Raw genomic sequence first — 20,828 nt, 5'->3', positions numbered from 1 at the left:
TCGGGCCGCGAATTTACTGCGCAAGCGCTCTGAGGCAGCCTCGGATCAGGCGAACGCAGGCGCACTTAGTGCAGATCGAGGGCCTCTCCGCCTCCCTGGAACCCGCAGTGCGCAAGCGCGCAACATCTCCGTTTGCCTCTTCTCAGCCCCCTCACCCCCCCCCCTTTCCCCTTCAAGAAGCCAGCTCCAGGGCGCGCTCACCCCTGTGAGAAGGCCGGAGGCCGGACTCGGGAGGCGCGCTCTCCACTCCCGGAAGATCATGTACCAGCCCGGCCGGGGGGTGGCGCGGCGTCTCGGTCCCTGCCTCCGTGCCTACCAGGCGCTCCCCCAGGTGAGAGCAGAGTGGAAGCTGGAGGGGAGGAGAGGGGGCGGGGAGAGACCCTCCTCAGAACCGGCGCGTGGGGCGGAGCGCGCGCCCCGTCGGCGCAGGCGCAGTGACGTCCCACCGCCCCTTCCCACCTGTGCCGGGCGGCGCGTGGAGAGGCCCGGGGTCGCGAGCACGCGAGGTCGGCGCTGCTGGCGCTGGCGCCCCGGCCGTCGGTTCTCCCGGGTCTGGGGTGGGCAGGCGGGGCGCGTTCGCGTTTCGCCCGCGTCTCGGCGGTTACCTGTGCCTGGAGGTGATTTGAAGGGCAGGGGGCGGAGAGGTTCGCAGCCTGGCCGCGGCGCCGCCCCGGAGTTCCCTGGTCCAGACCGTACAGATCTGTGGGCCGCGCTCTGCCGCCCGCGCATCTTGCACCCGGATAGCGGTCCCGGCAGGAAGGCTGGCCCGGGTGGACCCGGTTCGGGCCCCTGCGCCCGGGCGGGCAAGATGGCCACGCCCCCGGCGGAGACGGCTCCTCGGGGACACCGTCGGGGACAGAGGTACCCGCGCGGCCCGCCCGTCTTCCCGGCAGTAAGACCCCCGGGTGGTTCCTTGGGAGCAGAGGGGCTCGGATCAGGCTTGGCTTTGGGTGACCTCCCCCTCATCACGGTTTCAAATTCAGTAAAGCAGGGAGAATGAAGTCCAGCCTTTTACCGTCTCCTGGGCTTGTTTGTGTCATTAGAGGCCCGAAATGATAATAGCTTACATTTATATACTACTTTATAGGTCGCAACGTTTTATTTACACTTATTATCTCACATAGTTCTCATAATAACTCAGTGTGGCTTCATCATTCTCGTTTATAAGAGGACATTTATAGGAAACTGAGGCATAGGGAATGGGAGTGGCTAAGGTTACATGATAGAATTGGAACTCCATGAAGCGTCTCCTAGTTCCAGTTGGATGTTCTTTTCTCTATGCAACGTCTGCCTCACACACTTAATTGTGGAGTCTTGTTACAGGCCACATCATTTCATCTGCAGTACAATAAAACCTGTTATTCATTCATTTGTTTATTCAAATATGTATTCTTGTTATGAGAGGTGGAACTGCCCCTAAACAGTGTTGGAATCTTAAACAAATGTAAAGGTATTTGCTAATGTTTTGGGCAGGTACTTATACCTGTGTCACAGGAAACTTAACCTCCTGTTTTCAGTAGAGATGGAGATGAACCCATCCCATTTTTCCTCTGATTCCATCTCTTCTGTCAGAAGGAGCAAGTGGAATTGGAAGCGTGATAAGGAGCCGAGTTTGGATGAAGGGGCATTAGGTAGCTGAATTCTTATCTTTTTCCCTTTTGTTCTTCCTCCTTAGGACCAGCTTTCCCCACGGGCTCTACCATTCCCACCCCTTTGGCCCCACTCCACAACAACCATTTCTCCATCTTCTCCTCTCTTCCTCTGGTCTCCACCACCCCTACCTCCTCCCACCCGGCTCCTTCCCCCGGCTCCCCCATTACCTCTCCCTCAGATCCAGGCCCTCAGCTCACCATGGATAGTCCTCCCTCCAGGAAAGGGGGAGGAGGGACCAGGACCTGAGTTGCATAGCGGCTGCCTAGATGGGCTTAGAAGCCTATTTGAGGGACCTCCCTGCCCCTCTCCTGGGGCTTTGATACCTTTCCAAGCCCCTGGGACCGCCTGCCCTTCCCCTGCCACTCCATCAGGAGATCCGAGTATGGAGGAGCACCTGGCTGTCATGTATGAGAGACTGAGACATGAGGTAAGTCAGTTCGAAGTGGCCTTCATCCACAGTGGGAAGGAATATAGGTAATACTTGGAAACAGAGGGTTAGTCAACTGGATTTTTTCTTGGAACCACGAGGCAGGCCTAGAAATATATTAGAAACATTTCCCAAGGAAAAAATGCTCAGTTTGGATTAAGGGATGTTAAACATGGGAGAGATGACTTTTCACTTGGAGGGGAATAAGGAGACAATAAAGATAGAAAACTGAGGGGCCGGCCCCGTGGCTTAGCGGTTAAGTGCGCTCCGTTGCTGGCAGCCCGGGTTCGGATCCTGGGCGCGCACCAACACACTGCTGCTCCGGCCATGCTGAGGCCGCGTCCCACATACAGCAACTAGAAGGATGTGCAGCTATGACATACAACTATCTACTGGGGCTTTGGGGGAAAAAAATAAATAAAATTATTAAATAATAATAATAAAGATAGAAAACTGAGAAATAGAATCATCTTTTCTTTCCCACTGAGCTGACGCCTTCTTCTTCCACCTAGCTTCCCAATCTCTTCCTTCACTCCCATGACTACACACTCTACTCATCGGATGTGGAATTCATCAATGAGGTCCTGAACATACGTACCAAGTGAGAATCCAGGCACGGGTAGGGCCTTGGGGAGGAAAAGGACCCAGTACTATATATCTGACCCTTTTCACTTACCAGAGAAGGTGCTAGGCTGCTTCTCACAACTGTTCCCCTTCCTCAGACAGAGGCCAGTTTGGTTTTCTGATTCTGCCATCATGAGATTTCTGTCCCACCCCTTCTTTACAGGGGCAGGACATGGTACATCCTGTCATTGACCCTCTGCCGCTTCCTGGCCTGGAACTATTTTGCACAACTTCGGTTAGAGGTTCTACAGCTGACCCGCCACCCTGAGAATTGGACCCTGCAAGCCCGCTGGCGGCTCGTGGGGCTGCCCATCCACGTGCTCTTTCTGCGTTTCTACAAGCGTGACAAGGAAGAGCTTTACCGGTGAGAGAGAAGTGAGAAAGGACCCAGACTACAGTCAATTTGCTAATCTTACTTTTTTAGGAATCTGATGGTCTAGTCTCCCAGACAGTCCTTGATCTACCCTGACTTGAGCGCAGGCTCCTTGGGGGCAGGGATCTTATTTCAGTTTACTTTAATAAAACAGAAATAGGGACTTTGAATATATTAGGAAACCTCTGAACTCAGTTTCTTAACGTGTGTTACTTGGCACATAGTATGTACTCAAATACTTACTGAACAAATTAAAATTCCTCTCATAAGTTGAGCCTCACAACCTTAGGTAAAGTAGCTGGTAAATTTCTGACAGAGTAGATTCCCAAGAAATTGTTAGGTGTGGTCCAAACTAGTCGTCCTCAAACTTTGCTGCACAGTGGAATCATGTAAGGATCTTGAAAAAACATTGGTGCCTGGGGGCTGGCCCTGTGGTGTAGCGGTTAAGTGCATGCGCTCCGCTGCTGGTGGGCCGGGTTCGGATCCCGGGTGCACACCAACATAACGCTTGTCAGGCCAGACTGTGGCAGCGTCCCACATAAAGTGGAGGAAGATGGGCATGGATGTTAGCTCAGGGCCAGTCTTCCTCAGCAAAAAGGAGGATTGGCATGGATGTTAGCTCAGAGCTGATCTTCTTCACACACACACACAAAAAAATTGGTGCCAGACATTCTAATTTAATAGGGACAGGGTGTAACCTGGGCAGCAGGATTTTTTAAAGTTCCTCAGGTGATCTAATATGTAGCAAAGTTTAGGAACTACTAGTTTAAACAAATGCTTGAATTAAACTTTGGGACCAGTCACCTTCTCCCTCAGTAAGCCTTTCTCCCGTCACCAGGACCTATGATGCCTATTCCACCTTCTACCTGAATTCCAACGGCCTCATTTGTCGCCATCACCTAGACAAAGTGAGTCCTAGCACTGGATGGGGGTGGGGTGAGGGGGTAGAACGTCCAGCCAGTTACCATTATTCTCCCTGCAGCTGATGCCTTCACACTCACCCCCAGCGCCTGTGAAGAAGCTGCTAGTGGGAGCCCTGGTGACTCTGGGGCTGTCAGAGCCAGAACCCAACTTACACCTGTGTTCCGAGGCCTGATCCAGGAACTGGGGTGGAGACAGCACTGAAGACTTTGCTACGCACAAGAGAAGGAGGTGGAGGCGGCCAAGAATCTCAGGAGTCAGCTTCCTCCCCTCTTCTCTCTCCTTCCTTCCTTTCCATCTCATGCTGTGTAAAGAAAGCTGCTGTGTAATTTAACTTGTAAATAATAAAGTTTAAGTGAATATATGAGAGAATTTCCATGTCACTTTCTCTAGATCCCGAAAGTTCCCACAAGCTTTATTCCAAAAATATTTTTATTAATAGATATTAAATAATGTACAGAAGGAAAAGGAGCTGGTGTCAGGTTCTGTTTATGTCCCCTTCTCTTTACCCTAGCTCTTCTCGTGTCTTGCCTATTTTTTTGGGCATTTTCTTAGCATGGGGATCTTCTAGCTCCTTGGCCTTATAATAGTGGGGAGCCACCTCCAGAAGCCAACTGCTCTCAATCTCCAAAACCTAGAAGGGGAGAGAAAGAGTCAGTAGAGTTCCCTTCTGTGCATCCTAGATTCTAATGTGTTTGTGATCAAAAAAGTTTCTTTTCCCTTTGACTGCAGGGCTAGGGGAAAAGGTGCCTGGCTTTACTACTCTATACCTCAAGGGCAGACATACCTCTACGTGTTATTCAGGATCCCAAGTAAGCTATCCCGAAAAGAAACCTGAATGTAAAGACTGTAAAGTACACTCAGGACAGAGACCACATCTGTTTTGATCACCATTATCACCTCAGCACCTGAAACACTGAGACAATAGGCATTCAAATATTAACTGAATGAATATATAGTTCTCAGATCTCAGTAGGTGCTGAGACAGCTGTTAGAAAGGATGTCTTTCTATTTTATCCTACCTTAAACCAACATGTTTTCCTGTTTCTCTGCCAGTTCCAGCAACTTGAACCTGGGTTTTTAGCTTTTCAGGATACCACTGCCCCCCCAAGTCTCCACCTACCTAGGCAGGGGATGGTCCCCTCACCTGTCTCATGAACTCCTTGGTGGTCAAGACAAGTTCATGGTAGAGCAGCCAGCGTGGCTGTTCCTCAAAGAGGGAGGAGTTGGGATGGATGAACACTGTCTGCTGCTGTTTCACTGTGCGATAGCCGCTGCGAGTCAACCGTGCCGTGTGGTAAAAGTAACCGGCAGTGATGGCCTAAGGGGCAGGTAAGAGAGAGAGTCACCAGGAAAGCCAGACATCCAGGGACCCTCGGCACTCACTACCTTCTGAGTTCAGGCTTCTGGAGAACTAGGAAGGTAAGGAACACGTGAAGAACCCCCTGAGAAGGAGCCTTCGGTGGTCTGGGGGCAGCACACCTTCCACAGGGGAGGAGGGCACACTCCTAGGCTGGCCTGGTGGCCACAGACCCCCAGAGGAGAAGCTTGCTCCCTGGGAGATGCTGGGTGGACAGCAGTAGACAAAAGAAACACTGACCTTGCGTACACGGATATAGTCCCCCTGGCAGGAACTAAGACCAACTTCCACGCGTTCCAAGAGCCCCTCCAGCTGCTCCCGTACATCCCGGGCTCGCCGCATGGATCTGAACTGTACAAAGTTCTCATAGCACCACTGGGAAGAGTAACCACTCTCAGCCCACTGTAAAGACAGTTAAAAAAAAGCGGGGGGAGGGTTAAGTACAGAGAAGGACCAGGGTCCCCCACGTCTCCCTCACTCCCACTCACCCAAGCCCAGTGACCTGAGTATAAACGTTTAGCAGAACCAGGTGGTCCCCACCAGGGAGGAAGAAGTTGACACGTGCATTGTCAGCATGGACGACCTTGTCCTTGGGTCGGTAGAAGATGGAATTGTTGACAGAGAGCATGGCAGCCACCGTCAGGATCTCCTCTGAACAGCTGTACCTGGGGCAGGAAGGGAAAAGCATGAGATTTCAAAGCACGACACATCGGAACAGACACACATTGCAGGGAAGTGATTACTGGGTTGAGGGATGTATCCTCCCGTGGGGAATGCTGGCTGAGATAATGGCTACGAATCAGAGGAGATAGATTTGATGGCAGTGGCAGCAGTATGGGGGTCAAGGAGGTGGGGGCCACAGATGAAGCAGTTAGAGAGCAGGGATATCCATGGAGGCGGGGGCAGGGAAGCACTTGGGACTCCTGAGGGTTCTGTGGTAGGAAGGTGTGCATTAAGTGCATCGCAGAAAGTACTTCCTTTGAGCTCATGTAGTGACCTCTGAACTCAACCATGGCAGAAGAATGGCATTTAAAGGTGGTCCCTCCACAGCTACATCTAAATGTTCCAGTCTGAAACCTTAGAAATGAGCGAGTCCCCAAACCAGCCCTCACTCAGCACTCCTCTCAGATGGAAAATCCTCCACTTTCATCCATGCCCCCAAATTTTCTATGTTTGTCAATCCTACCCATCTGATGTCATGATCAAGGACAGGACAGTGTCTTACTGACCCCTGTGGGCCTCCAAAGGGGCAATAAGAGTTCTATAGTAACTTATTATTTGTTAAAGAATACTGTGGCAGAGAGAAAAAGAGCAAAGAAAGCACCAGAAACAGGAGGCGTGGCCAGTTTGTGTGCTGCAGGCCCAGCCAGACTAGGGCGCTTACTTCTCAGAGGCCAAGATCATTTTAGACAGCATGGGGTCCACCGGCAGCTCTGCCATCTTTCGACCAGACTAAGGAGAGGAAAGAGAGAGAGTTGAGGCCAGCTCTCCCTCAGGTGTCCCTCCACCACTCAAGGGGTCACCCCGACCCCTTCATCCTGCCCCAGCCCCCTGCCCTCCCACCTCACCGTGGTGAGCTCCCCAAGGTGGTTGAGGGCTCCTAGAGCGTACAGCTGCTCCAAAGCCAGCAGCAGGGTCTCATACGGTGGAGGGTCCAGGAAATCAAAGTGCATTAGGTCATGGATTCCTGAAGAAAGACGTGAGGGGGTAAAACAGAGTCCCTTCACAAGGACCAGGGACTCTAGCCCTACCTCCCTCCTCTCTCAGGAGGACAGGGGACCCCAATCACCTAAGCTCTTGAGCAGCAACACGACATTGCCCAGGCTGGTCCTCTGGATCTCGGGCACCGTGGTCTCCTCCAGCTCGTGCTGATAGGCCCAGGCGGTATACAGGCGGAAGCACTTGCCAGCAGCCACCCGACCTGCCCGACCTGCTCGCTGATTGGCTGAGGCCTGGAAAGAAAAGAGACGCAAGCTAGCTGACAACTGGGTGAAGGAAAAGAGAAAAGGTAGTATTTACACAAGAAATCTGGGAGGATGTAGACTGCTTATCCCCCATGCTCTAAGGCCAACCTTGCTGCAGGGTGTGACGGTGAGCGATTCCATGCCTGTGCGGGGGTTGTAACTCTTCTGCTTACAGAACCCTGGATCCAGCACGTAAATGATGCCCTCAATGGTGAGCGACGTCTCTGCGATGTTTGTTGCCACAACCACCTGAGTGAGAGGATACAGGGTCACCCAGAAACCCCACCCACCTAGTTACCTAGGAAAAGCAATTCTGGAAGGTTGAGAGGAGAGAAGCAGGTACAGGTAAGCGGCAGGAGCTGAGGGGATTAGTGTCCAAAGGCAGGAGAGGGGGACTAGGCCAGCAGAGGGTGAGGGAGAAGTGGGGATCAGCAGGGGCATAAGGCAGAAAGGAAATGGAGGAGAGGATTTAGGGTTTTTTGCAGAGATGGGAGATGGGGTGTCCAGGCTCCTGCCCCTATATTCACCTTCACACATTACTTCCTGCGGCAGCCTCTTAAGGAGTCTCCCTGCTTCTACTCCTAGCCCTGGTTACATGGCATCCAGAATGGTCCTTTTAAAATGTAAACCTGGGCTGGCCCCGTGGCTTAGCGGTTAAATGCGTGGGCTCTGCTACTGGCGGCCCAGGTTCAGATCCCGGGCGTGCACCGACGCACCGCTTCTCCAGCCATGCTGAGGCCGCGTCCCACATACAGCAACTAGAAGGATGAGCAACTATGACATACAACTATCTACTGGGGCTTTGGGGAAAAAAAAAAAAGGAGGAGGATTGGCAATAGATGTTAGCTCAGAGCCAGTCTTCCTCAGCAAAAAGAGGAAGATTAGCATGGATGTTAGCTCAGGGCTGATCTCCCTCACCAAAAAAATAAATAAATAAAATGTAAACCTGTCACATCCCACCCCCTATCCTTCAACGGCTTCCCATCCTGCTTGAGGATTATATCTAAGCCCCTTAAAGCCCCAAATCACCTAGCCTCTGGCTATGTTTCTGATCTCATCTCCTAGCATGACTGGCTCCCTTGCTCCACTCCTGCACGCTGCTGCTCCCTGGCCTGTCTGAACGTACTCCTCACTCAGTTTCTTTGCATGAGCTGTTCCCTCTGCTGAGTGCACTCTTCTCCCAGATATCAGCCTGGCTCCCTCCCTCACCTGCTTCAGGCCTCAGCTTCACTTTTACCTTATCGGAGAGGGAGAGGCTTTCCCTATACCCCAAGGAAAATATCCTCACCCCACCCCCTAGAGTCAGTCTCCATCTTCCTGTGCTGCATTGTATCTCTTCACAGCATTTGTCACAAATGGACATTATGTATTTACCGGTCCATCGTCTCCTAACTTATATTAGACTGTAAGCTCTGTGAGGCTAGGGACTTTGTTTGGTTCATCACTGTATCCTCATCCCCTAGAACAGTACCTGGCCTGTGGGAGGAACTCGTTAAATATTTGTTGAATGAAAGTTACATCTTTGCTCAAAATCCTTTGATTGGGCCGGCCCCGTGGCTTAGCGGTTCTGGCGGCCCGGGTTCGGATCCCGGGCGTGCACTGAGGCACTGCTTCTCCGGCCATGCTGAGGCCGCGTCCCACATACAGCAACTAGAAGGATGTGCAGCTATGACATACAACTATCTACTGGGGCTTTGGGGGGAAAAATAAATAAATAAATAAAATCTTTAAAAAAAAAAAAATCCTTCGATTGCCACTCAATCATCTAAAGTACAAACTTTTCCACCTGCCACCAAAGGCCCTCCCTAATCCCAGCCCAAAGTTGTTTTCAGCCTGTTTTCCACTCCTTCACCATGTGAACCTTCCACCGAGCCTTCTAGATTACACTCTGACCACAAACACACCTCAAGCCTTACTCTGATACCCCCGCCATTTTTCATAGAGGTCCAGATCAAATCCCGCCTCCTGGCACACCAAGGCTTTCCCTTCTCCTCTGCATCTCTATGGTGCTTACTTTCCTGATCTTGCATTTGGCTATCTGGGTTCATGCCATATTCATCCTCTCTCTCCAGCTCCAGAGGCAAGGGACTGACTGCTACTCAGCCTTGCAGGTGCAGCAGTGCCCAAGACACACCCTGCAGAGGGCAGGCACATACTTTCTTTTTCACAACTAGTTGTGCGAACTAGAGGGGTGAAGAATGTGGGTTTCTCCAACTGACCTTCCGGGCCCCAGGGGGCGTGGGCTGGAAGATCCGAGCTTGCATGTCAGAAGGCAGGTTGGCATAGATGGGCAGCACCAGGAGCTCCCGGATTTTGGAGCCCAGGCGGCGGCAGCGATCCTGGAGCATCTCACAGGCAGCCTCGATCTCCTCCTGGATTTGAGGTGGGGAGAGCAGCAGGGGTCCCAGAGTCACAGAAGGCTGACCTGCCAGAACTGTCTTCCCCTGGGATACACATATCATCTCCCTCCCCGCCGCCCCCATCACGCACCTGTCCGGTCAGGAACACCAGGATATCCCCGGGGGGCTGGGTCACGTGGATCTGCAGCACCGACACTACACAGGCTTCCAGGTAGTCAGCCTCTGGAGCCTGGGGAGGAGGAGGAGATGGCTCAAAGGAAGGCCACCTGCTCAGGCAAGCCTCTTCACCTCCTCTCAGCTCAACACACACTTTATCCCAGCTCCCCTGTGGACTCTCCATTTCCCCCTTCCCTCTTTGGGCAACCTCCTCCAAAGACCCCAGCTCCACCATCTCACACTTAAGCCCATCCACCCTGAGGAAGCACCTTGGTATAGAAGATGTCAACCGGAAACCTGCGTCCAGGGATTCGGAAGACGGGGGCGTCATCAAAGAAGGTGGAAAAACGGGCAGTGTCCAGTGTGGCTGAAGCCACCAGGACCTTGAGCTCAGGTCGGAAGCGAGCAACATCCTTGATCAACCCAAAGAGAATGTCTGTGTGTAGGGAACGTTCATGAGCCTCATCCACCATCACCACGCTGGGGAAGGAATAGGGGGAGCAGTAAGCGAGGAGAGCTGGGCAATGCAGGAATGGACACTAGGGTCCCCTGGATGAGGGGGTGGATGGAAGCAAAGAGTCCAAGGGTGAATGTGGAGGAGAGGGCTCTAAGGAGAAGCCAATCATCCCAGTTAAGTAAGACCAACAGAAAGTGAGAGAAGGCCAGGGCCCCATGGTCTGCAGTCTATCCCAGCCTGGACAGACAACAGCAGCCAAGATCTGAAGGCTGGAAGCTGAGGCCAGGACAAGTGAGACATCCTCTCTGGATCAGAGTCAAGAGTCTGTTAGAGTCAGTAGAAGTAACGGTATCTGTTTTAAAGGGAAAAAAAAGGAAGGGCAAGGTCTCTCTAAATAAGGCTGGGCCACCCAAGCTGGCTAGAATAAAGAGACAGACCTGAGCCACCATGATTCGAACAGCCCCAAAACTCCCAGGGTCCTGTGGGACTGCTGGGCATCTCTGTTGGCCCTGCTGTCTCTTTCTGGAGACAGGGCCGGATGAGCCTTTCTACGTTAACCTTAGAGGACTCTGCAGACTTCCTGGTCTCCTCCTGACTTAGTTATGTGTATACCACCTTCTTTCTCCTTGCTCCCATCTTTGGATTCCCAGGTAGCTCCAAGCCCACAGGAGCTCACCCCCAACTCAACCCTTTGTGCCTTCCCCTGACTGCGATGGTGAAGTTCCTCAGTTGTTTCACAAAGCAAGCTGGCTTGATAGGAAAACCCCACACCCCAAACACTCTTGCATTAGCTGGCCTCCTATGGGTTCTCAGAGATTTCTGCCAGGGATGTGAAGGATCAAGTCATATCTGTCCCCTTGCTGCACTGTGATCCTCTAGGACCAGAAACTCACAGCCTCCTAAGAGTTGAAAAGGCACATACTGCTCAGCTGGCCTGACCCCACCCCGTCCCAGGCACGAACCCTTTCTCCCTCTCAATACATGCTCATCCAACCTCTGCTTGGCCAATGCCAGCACTGAGAACTCATTATTCACAGGCCAAGCCACCCCAAGATTTGAACCAGAGGCACAAAAGTGAGGGTCTGAGCCCTCTGGCAGCTCCTGTAATCTCCACCATTCTATGGTTTCTTGGTACTGAGCTGAAATCCATCTCCCTGTAACCTCCCCTTGGTTTCCAGTTGTGCTCTCTGGAGTCACAGACAACAAGTCTGATTCCTTTTTCCATGTAACAGCTCTTCACACATTTAGAGGGAACCGGTATGTCTCCCTGAGTCTCTCCCCTCTGAGCTGAACATTCTAAGTTTCTTCAAGCGGTCTTCACATGGCTTTTCAAGTCCACACAGCACCACGCTACCATCCTGGTTTTCTTCTAAACTCTGGAAACATTGGGAGGGAGGGAGAGACTTTCTCTGCAGTCTCTTCTACCTCCAGCCCCATCTTCAGGTCCTGGAGGTCAGTTATAGGATGGTTTGAACCATAATGATTCCAGAACTGGTGGATTAATCAGAAAACAATGGCCAAATTGGCTGGGTGGGAAGAAAAAAGAGAAAGGCCAGAGATTATAGGAGATACAGGAAGGCAGTGAGAGGGAGGAGGGCAGCAGATAGGTGGAAGAGAAGGCAGGCGGCTCTCCCATGGAGAGAGGGACCCTGTGCGTACCTGTAACTTGCAAGGTCAGGTTCAGAGAGGAACTCTCGGAGAAGCATCCCGTCTGTCATGTAGCGGAGGACAGTTCGCTCTGACGTGCAGTCCTCAAAGCGGATGCTGTAGCCAACCTGTCAAGGGGGCCGTTAGCAATCGAGAGTGGGCTGGTATTCCCTGACAGGAGCACAGGGCTAGGGGACAAGGGGGCCAGCACCTGGACCTGTGGTGTGGGGCCCTAAGGGTGGTGTGGCCTGAGTCCCAGACCCTAGGGGCTCTGCTCGCTCCTCAGTCCCCACAGATCTCACCTCATTGCCAAGCTTCACACCCATCTCCCGCGCCACTCGGGCGGCCACGCTCATGGCCGCCACTCTCCGGGGCTGGGTGCAGGCAATCTTCATACCCTTCTTTGTGTAACCCTGAATGTCAAGGAGAAAGAAGAGGTTTTCCCTTTGCTAAATATGCCCCGGGGGCCCAGGACAATTGAGAGAAAGAAACTGTAAACAAAGGGCAGGGGGAAAGGAGGGAACAGACAGAAGCTGAAAACCAGACAAGAAGGGCAAACGGATAGGATGGCAGACCCAGGGCCCTCAAGGAGGTCCTCACCAGGCCCTGGAGTCCCAGCCCTTTGGGTAACCAGGTTCAGGGCTCAGCCAGATTTAGCTGGAAAATGACAGACCAGCTGGGGCAGACCCAGAAGCGATGGGGTACAAAGGAAGGTAAAAAAGCAGGAAAGCAAGTCCTTTCACTCCTTGTTCTTTGGCCCTGCAGAGGAGCGGAGGCCAAGCTGGTTCACGAGCACCCCACCATCTGTGCATCTACACGTCCTGTTCAACATGAACGCACTGAACGCCTACCAGGCATGGACATAGTGACAGAAAGTGAGAACAGAAACGTGAAAAGGGTGTGGTCCTCATTCTCAAGAACCTCATGATCTAGTGGAAAAGACTGAACAACTAAAGTGAAAAGGTAAGCAACTACTCAAAACATCAGGTAAAGGAGCTCGGACAGGACTGTGCTCGTCAATGGCCGGTACCGCAGCAGCCTGGAGGGCATGAATGCCATACCTCCTCAAAGAGATACTGCGGGATTTGGGTGGTCTTTCCGGAGCCTGTCTCGCCTTCAATGATGAGGACCTGATGATTAGCAATAGCAGCCAGGAGTTCCTCACGGAATGGGAACACAGGGAGGCTGCGGCGAACGGCCTGGATAGACTCCTTTTGCTGGGCCGGGGTTGGAGTGGGTGGAGCTGACGGCTCCTAAGAGGAAGAAAGGTGTGAGCTTCAGGGCCAGCTCCCACCCTCCTCAGAATGTCCCAGAGCTCTGCCCCTCACCTCGTCGCCCTGGAGCTGAGTGGCCCGGACAAACTCGATGGTTTCCTCTTCCTCCAGCACCAGCTGATACTTGGGCTCCTGAGAGGCAGCATCTCGGGCCCCAAACTTCAGGGACGCTGCCCCAAGCCGGGCCTCCTCCCAGCGCCGCTGTTCCTCCCCAGGGGCGCCTGATTCCTCCTCCACTAGATCCACAGCTCGTGCTGGCTGTGGAGAGAGGGGCACGTGAAGACAGAGGCTGCCCTCTCCCCCAAGTCCCTTCCCCCCAGTCACTACCCCCAGCCACTGGGAAAGGCAAGACAAAGAAGGGGCCAGCCCAGGCACTGCCCAAGCTCCGAAGCCTTCCCTCCCCTTGGCTTGGGGACCAAGCCTGAGGCAGAAGCCCCTTGACCTCACCTGTCCTCGGGTCTCCTCGGGCATGTGGTAGCGGTTGGTGGCCTCCAGCTTCTCCTGCTCCCCGGCTGCCCGGTACTCCCGGGCCAGATCCCGCACTCGCCGCTTGTATTTGAGTTCCCGCCGCTCATGTCGGCTCAGCTCCACATCGCCAAAAAGGAACTCCTCATCAGCCAGCTCGGCCTCCAGGTCCTCCAGCTTCTCTCGCTCCCGCTTAGCCAGGTACTCTCGGCGGGATTTCTTCCGCAGCTCGGGGACCTGGGTCAGCACAGGGCAGTCAAAGCCTCAGCTTGGGGAACAGTAACCCTTTCCCTCCCTACCTGTAAGAGGGACAAATTCCCTGACAGGCTTCTCAGGACACACTGTAAATGACAGAAGGGCCACATCCTTAAGGCCCTTCTCAGCTCTAATCACGACCCCTCCCACTGCGGCAACATCGTCTGTCTTATCTGTGATCATAACAACCTCCTCTACCACAGCGGCAAAACCCTGCCAATGCCCTCTTCTTGGGGGCTCTGACTCTATTTAATTGCTAGGCTTTTCCTGTTTGTTCGTGTGTGTGTGTGTGTGAGGAAGATCAACCCTGAGCTAACATCCACGGCAATCCTCCTCTTTTTGCTGAGGAAGACTGGCCCTGGGCTAACACCTGTGCCCATCTTCCCCCACTTTATATGGGACACCGCCACAGCATGGCCCAACAAGCGGTGCATCAGTGCGCACAAGGGATCCGAACGCGGGCCGCCAGCAGCAGAGCTCGCACACTTAACCACTACGCCACGAGGCCGGCCCCTTTCTGTTTGTTCTGTGAAGACTCCAGATGCAGTTTATGCTCATGACCTAATCTGAGTACCACAATCAAATACTCCTTCAGCCTGATAGGTGAGGCAGACAGATGTCTTTTTAAAATACGGGCAAAAAAATCAGGGCAATTTAAGCATCAAAAAGAATAATGGTATGCAGTTATAAATTATTGAAAAATAAAAATTACTGAGTCCAATATGACACACACACACCCAAACAAAGAATGGGAAAAAAACTTTTGCCACCAGTGAGGTGACTGTTACACCAATCTCTTTACTCTAAAATTAGTAATCAAAAGGAAACAATTAAACATTTGCCCTGCCTTTTAAGAAGGAATTGTAAATCATTTCCTAGTTTTTGAGGAAAAGTTCTTCTTTTTTATGAAAAGGCTAGCCAATAAATGTAGAAGGAATGTCAGAATCCAAAAATCACCATTTTGCAATTCCCAACAAAATAACTGATTCAGGAAGGGATCAGTGGTTGCTAAAACCCTTAGATGAAAGGCTGTTGGTAGAAAGGATACCTACACTAACAGGCACACAGCTGGGTAACGTGTCCCCCTGATGTGACTCAATGTGACATGCACATCACCACCTAGGAGGTGTTCTTGCCACAAGTGTTTTTTTGTTTTTCTTTTTTCCTTTTTAACGAGGAAGATCAGCCCTGAGCTAACATCCAATGCCAATCCTCCTCTGTTTTTTTTGCTGAGGAAGAGCGGCACTGGGCTAACATCCGTGCCCATCTTCCTCTACTTTATATGGGAGGCCGCCACAGCATGGCTAGACAAGCAGTGCCTTAGTGTATGCCCGGGATCCAAACCGGCGAACTCTGGGCCACCAAAGTGGACTGCGCACACTTAACCGCTGCACCACCAAGCCAGCCCCTGGCCACAACTGTTTAATCTGAGCCTAGCCAAGCTTTAGAACCAATTTCCACTTTAAAGGAAGCACAGGGCATAGAAGAACTTACCACCACAAGATGAAGATCAGATAAATCCAGAGTGTAGGACATGGTACAAGATGGGGAGGGAGGGGGAGAGAGTGGGAGGGGGAGGGGAGGGGAGAGGGGGAGGGGGAGGGGGAGGACAAAACCAACTTAAGAGACCTAAGAACCACATGCAGTGCATGACCCCTGACGGGACTTAGTTTGGAAAGAGCAGTTATTAAAGACATTTTGGAATAACTGGGGAAATTTTACTGTAGGCAGGTTCTTAGTCAACACATGAGAATTACTGTTCATCTTCTTGGGTGCCACAATGGCACTGTGGTTTTAGAGGAGAATGTCTTTATTCTTAGGAGTCACATGCTGATGGGATAAAATGCCAAGATGTCTAAAACTCTTTTAAATTGTTCAAAAAGAAAAAAAAAAGCCCACATTTACATAGACAATATAAACGATGCACATGGGATTGGCAATTTTTTAATGTGAATAGTCTGTATGAGTGTTCATTACACTATTATTTCAACTTTCCTATTTGTTTGCAAGTTTTCATAATTGAAAAAAAAAAATTAAATTCAGGCAAATAAAAACATGACACCAGCCCTGAGAGATGCCTCAGAAGGCTCTGAGCACAGTCATTTTGTGGAGTGGGACATGAGATGGATTGGTCTGGAGAGACCTGAGGGCCACTAGGCCATTCTTAGGACACTAAGAATCTCAAAATTCTTTTGGGAAATCTAAGTGTGACCTTACTTGGAAATACCAGGCCTTTGGAAAACTGCCTACCCTACCAAGACTCACACCATAACAAGTCCAGTTCATGAATTACCAGGGCTCTGACCCTGTCCAGGAGAAGACCAACTTAGGAAACCAGAGGAAGATCACAAGGCCACAGAGGGGATGGAGGGATTAGGTGGTAGGGAGGTATTTGGAGATGGTGTGCCAAGCTGAATGGTCAGCACATCCCTGGGCAGTGGAACAGCTGCCTTGCTCCTGCCCTCCAGCCAACCCCTTGACGTTCCAGCTGCCTTTTGATTACATCTTGTTAAGTCTCAGGAACAGAGAAAGCTCACATTTCCCTCACTAACATACAGTGTGATTTAATCCTATGGAGTCAAGGAGGGTTTATGGGTAACCTCCTTCTCTCTACAACTTAAATCCATCCTCAGCAGGCTTCTGTCAACCAAGCCCCATCCTCCAGAGACCTGACACCCCATCAGCATCTCCACCGCATCTTCTGTATCCTTTGTCCCTACCCCTAACTTCTCCATCAGAAAGTTTTTCCTTTTGTCTTCTGCTCTTGGCTTCCTAGGTACTGGGACTCACCATGGCTTTCCGGTCTTCCTCAGCCATCTTGAGGCGCTTCTGAGCCTCTTCATAAGCCTAGGAGAAGAAACCAAGAGTGGAGGGGTGTGACGCCAAAAGCCCCCAGGCCCACAGCCATTCCCCCTCCAGAATCACAAGGATCATTCAGATGTTCCCTAACACAAAGAAATGTCCCTTCTCCACGAGGAAGCTCTATGGCTACAGGTTCAGCAGAGACTCACCTTAGCCAGCAGACCCAGAGGGGTCTTCTCCTCATAGAGATGAACTTACCACTAGAGGCAGCCCCTTGTGTTCCCAGAGATCACTATCTGCAATCATACTCAACCTCAGTTTTGACCCAGAGATTTTCCTGGGATTTAGAGAACATGCAGACCTTCTTGTCTGACCGCTCCAGGACATTACGAGTCCGATCCTTGTCCCGCTGCCGAACCCGCTCCGCGAAGGCATCCCGTTCCTCCAAGTCCTGAAGGCGTTCTCGCTCTGTCCGCTCCCACTCATCCTCCGACTCTGGCTTCTCCATTTGCTGTGTACTCTCCCTGCAGCCCAGCCCAGAGGATTAAATAAGGGCATCCAGAAGGCATATCCCATCATCCACCTGCCCCATCTCTCATCCTATTTCTGACTTACCCTGTCTTTCTCTTTCCTTTCTCAGAAAATTCCTCCTCTTCGTCTTCCTCTTCCTCCTGACGTTTCTTCCTGAGGTGTTTCCGTTTTTTACGCTTCTTCTGGGGACTGCTCCCAGCCCTGCCCATGGTCTCCTCACTGCTCTCCTCACTCTCTTCCAGCAACTTATAAGATCGGTTCTTCTCCAGCAGGGCTCGGGCCTCTCGCTCTGCTGCCCGAGCTGGCTTTTCTACGACTGCCTTCCGTGGCACCTGTCAGGAGAGGAGGAGATGAGGGATGTGAGCAACTCCTGATCTCTGACCACCTACTTTACCCTGTTTTTAATGTAAGGATTGACTTGATCTTAAATCAGCCTTCATTCTTTCTCTTCCCCATGGCTTCACGCCATGTTCGTCAGAGCCTCTCAGTTTCCGAACGTCCTTTCAGTCATTCATTTAACAAACGTTTATTGAAGCCTGTCCCATGCACCAGGTACTTGTTAGGTACTAGGGATACAGGAATAAACAAAAGAGACAAGCATCCCTGCCCTTGTGGATTTTACATTCTCAAACCCAATTCTCAATTGCTCAGCCTCTGCTATTCCCAATGATTAAGTCATGCCTACACAAGGACTGACATGCTACTTTTGCAGAAGGCTGTCACAGGCCTGGCACTGTCTCAGACTCCAGGGATACCCTGGTAAACAAATTAACATAAAGTCCCTACTCTCATATCACTTACATTCTAACCTAATCTCCCTTGACAAGCACCATATGGGACAACCAGGTCCCATCCAGGCTATTTGCCATTCTCTGAACATGCTGAACACTTCCACTCTTCCTATATACTTCCTGAGCACCTGCTCTGAAAGGTACTCTGTTAGGTGGCAGGAATACAAAGACGAGAAATACACACTCCTGTCCTCCAGGAGCTCGCCTTTTATACTTTTACTCATTCCTCCTTCTCTACTTGACAAGCTCCAGGGAGTCTTTGGGCCTGCTTTTCCTGCTCACTACCCCCACCTCTTCTGCCCTCCCACAGCACCTCCCACACATCCCTTCTACGGCCTCGCTATTCACCAAGGTGGTCCATGGGCCGTCATCACCTGGAAACTTGTTAGACATGCAGAAACTAAGATCCCATCCCAGACCTACCAAATCGGAATCTGCATTTTAACAAAGGCCCTGGAGAAATCCTATGCATGTTAAAGTTCGAGAAACACTGCTCTATAGCACTTAACCCAGCACACTTAGCCCTCCTCGTTCTCCTCCCCTAAGCTGGACGTCCAGCACCCAGCACACTACCTAGACGACAACGGACAACGGATGAATGCCTGTAAACTGAGCTTAATTCCCCGATGCAGTTAGCCCAGCCTCACCTGGATAAGTAACCTGGGCCCCGTCCCTGCTCCACCCCCTCTCTCGCGGTTCCCACGCCGGCCCCGCCCCAGCCGCGCCCCACCCCTCTCGACACCTTGTTCCAGAGTTTGAGGGCGAAGTCCCGGGCCGGCCCGCTGAGGTCCAGGGTATCAGTGTCCCGCAGGCGCTGCACGAACTCCTCGGCCGAGGCGCAGCGCTGCGCGGTTCCGATCAGGAACTGGGCCACGTGCCGCTCGCTCAGTCCCAGCACCGAGTGCAGCTCGTCCTGCACCCAGCGCTCCAGCCCCGCCGGCGTCGCCATGGCGACCCACGCTCTGTTCTCTGCTCTGAAGTGTCTCCAGCAGCCGCCCTGGCGGCCAGGCCGGGCTGAGGCCTGGAGCCCGGGGCTGGAGCCTCAGCTCCTCAAGGGAGCCGCCTTAGGACCTTGGGATTCGGTTTCCGACACCTCAAAGCCGTCTTCTCGGACCGCGGAGGCCGGAAGCGGCCGCGCTTTTCCGGCCTGAGCACTACGGTGGCCGAGCGAGTTCAAACCTCGCAGAATCGTTATCTGAAGCTCGGGGGAAAACAATGTCCTCTCCGCCCCTACCGAATCTCTGTCGCCCCCTGATGGTCAGTTCGGGGGTGTTTCACTGATTCATTCAACTAATGCTGAGAGCCTAAGGTGTGCTAGGCAATTTTTGTCGCTAGGGATATAGCAAAGAACAAATCAGACAAAAGTCCCTCACCGAGTTTACATTGCGCGGGGTGGGAAGGAGGCAAGATACATAATAAATAAAACATGTAAGTTCTATGGAGCCAAAAATAAGGCAAGATGTATGTGTGTTGGGGGGGATTCCATTTCAAATCAGAAGATCAGGTCCCGCTTATTAAAGATTAGCCCATGCTGATTAGGAGTGACCTTTGGACTGGTGCCTGCAGCAGGGTTGAATACAGGTTAGGCATAAGCGAGGACCTCCAGGCCAGGAAGTTGGGATCTGGGGGAAAAACAAAGGTGCCCACTTTTCTTGGTGCTGTGTCAGAAAGTCATTTTAAAAGCTCTCCGACTCAGGAAAATGCAATCTCTGTTCTGCTTCTTTTTTTGAGGAAGATTGGCCCTGAGCTAACATCTGTTTCCAGTCTTCATCCTTTTTTTCCTTTTTTCTCCCCAAAGCCCCAGTGATAGTTGTATGTCATGGTCTTACATCCTTCTAGTTGCTCTATGTGGGACACCGCCTCAGCATGGCTTGATGAGCAGTGAGTGGGTCTGTGCCCAGGATCCGAACCAGCGAACCCCAGGCCACCCAAGCGGAGCGCACGAACTTAACCACTGTGGCACCAGCCTGGCCCCGTAGTATGTTCTGCATTTTCGCTAACAGCTTGAGAAATTCACTGGTGGCTGCTTATTTAAAAACAAGCAGAACTTGTTACTTGACTCTCTACTATCTGACTTCTTTTTACCCTGCTTCATACTTTTTTTTATGATTAATTGGACTTAGCAGACACCTGTTGGGAAATGAATCGTTGTTATTCCAATGAGCAGCCACAGGTAGCTCCATATCACTGACTTCATTGACTTCTTGGATGCATTGTTTTATTTCTCAGATGGACTGTGGGCACCCCTGGCATCTCAGAGCTCCCTGCCTCCTCTTTCCTGGGTCACAACTGTTTAGGATCTTTACCTAATTAGCTACTGATATAAGCATTGTTTCCCTCCACACCCACAGCTTCTGTGAACTGCTTCTGTGAACTGGTTCATTCTTTTTTTTTTTTTTTTTTGGTGAGGAAGATCAGCCCTGAGCTAACATCTGATACCAGTCCTCCTCTTTTTTGCAGAGGAAGATTGGCCCTGGGCTAACATCCATGCCCATCTTCCTCTACTTTATATGGGAAGCCGTCACAGCTTGACAAGCGGTGCGTTGGTGCGCGCCCGGGATCCGAACCTGTGAACCCTGGGCCGCCAAAGCAGACTGCGCGCACTTAACCGCTGCGCCACCAGGCCGGCCCCTGAACTGGCTCATTCTTTTGACAGCTTGCTTGTTCTCTTGCTAGTAAATTAAGGACCTTCAGCATATATTTAAGATCAATTTGTCTAACACATTTTGTTTTTGGTAAAGGGGAGTCCCCTCTGACTAGGCTGAGGA

The 20,828-nt window shown here is 51.7% G+C and overlaps 2 protein-coding genes across 2 annotated transcripts; one reads left to right on the top strand and one right to left on the bottom strand.

Moving 5' to 3' along the window:
* Positions 1-16: 16 nt before the first annotated feature.
* Positions 17-4,401, top strand: C14H6orf136 (chromosome 14 C6orf136 homolog). Its single transcript, XM_058554884.1, is given in 8 exon segments — positions 17-640; positions 642-695; positions 697-861; positions 1,676-2,080; positions 2,593-2,681; positions 2,868-3,068; positions 3,916-3,985; positions 4,060-4,401. Coding segments are annotated over 8 exon segments (1,479 nt in total). The 5' UTR covers positions 17-259; the 3' UTR covers positions 4,174-4,401.
* DHX16 (DEAH-box helicase 16) lies at positions 4,393-19,185 on the bottom strand. The gene is made up of 20 exons (XM_058554883.1): positions 18,803-19,185; positions 17,354-17,601; positions 17,100-17,262; positions 16,727-16,783; positions 13,664-13,918; positions 13,271-13,474; positions 13,004-13,195; positions 12,245-12,355; positions 11,955-12,070; positions 10,108-10,318; positions 9,813-9,911; positions 9,542-9,694; positions 7,431-7,571; positions 7,148-7,310; positions 6,927-7,045; positions 6,743-6,810; positions 5,861-6,023; positions 5,599-5,760; positions 5,146-5,319; positions 4,393-4,632 (listed from the first exon to the last, which is right to left on the bottom strand). The coding sequence occupies exons 1-20, from the start codon at positions 19,007-19,009 to the stop codon at positions 4,504-4,506; spliced, it is 3,135 nt and encodes a 1,044-aa protein (XP_058410866.1). The 5' UTR covers positions 19,010-19,185; the 3' UTR covers positions 4,393-4,503.
* Between the last annotated feature and the right edge of the window lie 1,643 nt (positions 19,186-20,828).

The sequence above is a fragment of the Diceros bicornis genome, chromosome 14 (genome assembly GCF_020826845.1).
Source record: "Diceros bicornis minor isolate mBicDic1 chromosome 14, mDicBic1.mat.cur, whole genome shotgun sequence".
Lineage (NCBI taxonomy): Eukaryota > Metazoa > Chordata > Mammalia > Perissodactyla > Rhinocerotidae > Diceros > Diceros bicornis.
The sequence above is the reverse complement of the archived record's forward strand: the minus strand, read 5'-3'. Positions and strand labels throughout refer to the sequence as shown.

Excerpts from the sequence above, each read along its gene's own strand:
- DHX16 (XM_058554883.1), bottom strand. The coding sequence starts at position 19,009 with ATGGCGACGCCGGCGGGGCTGGAGCGCTGGGTGCAGGACGAGCTGCAC. Across the intron at positions 17,263-17,353 it reads AAAGGAAAGAGAAAGACAGG|GGAGAGTACACAGCAAATGG; the intron begins GTAAGTCAGAAA and ends GCTGGGCTGCAG. Across the intron at positions 13,919-16,726 it reads AGGAAGACCGGAAAGCCATG|GTCCCCGAGCTGCGGAAGAA; the intron begins GTGAGTCCCAGT and ends GTGCTGACCCAG.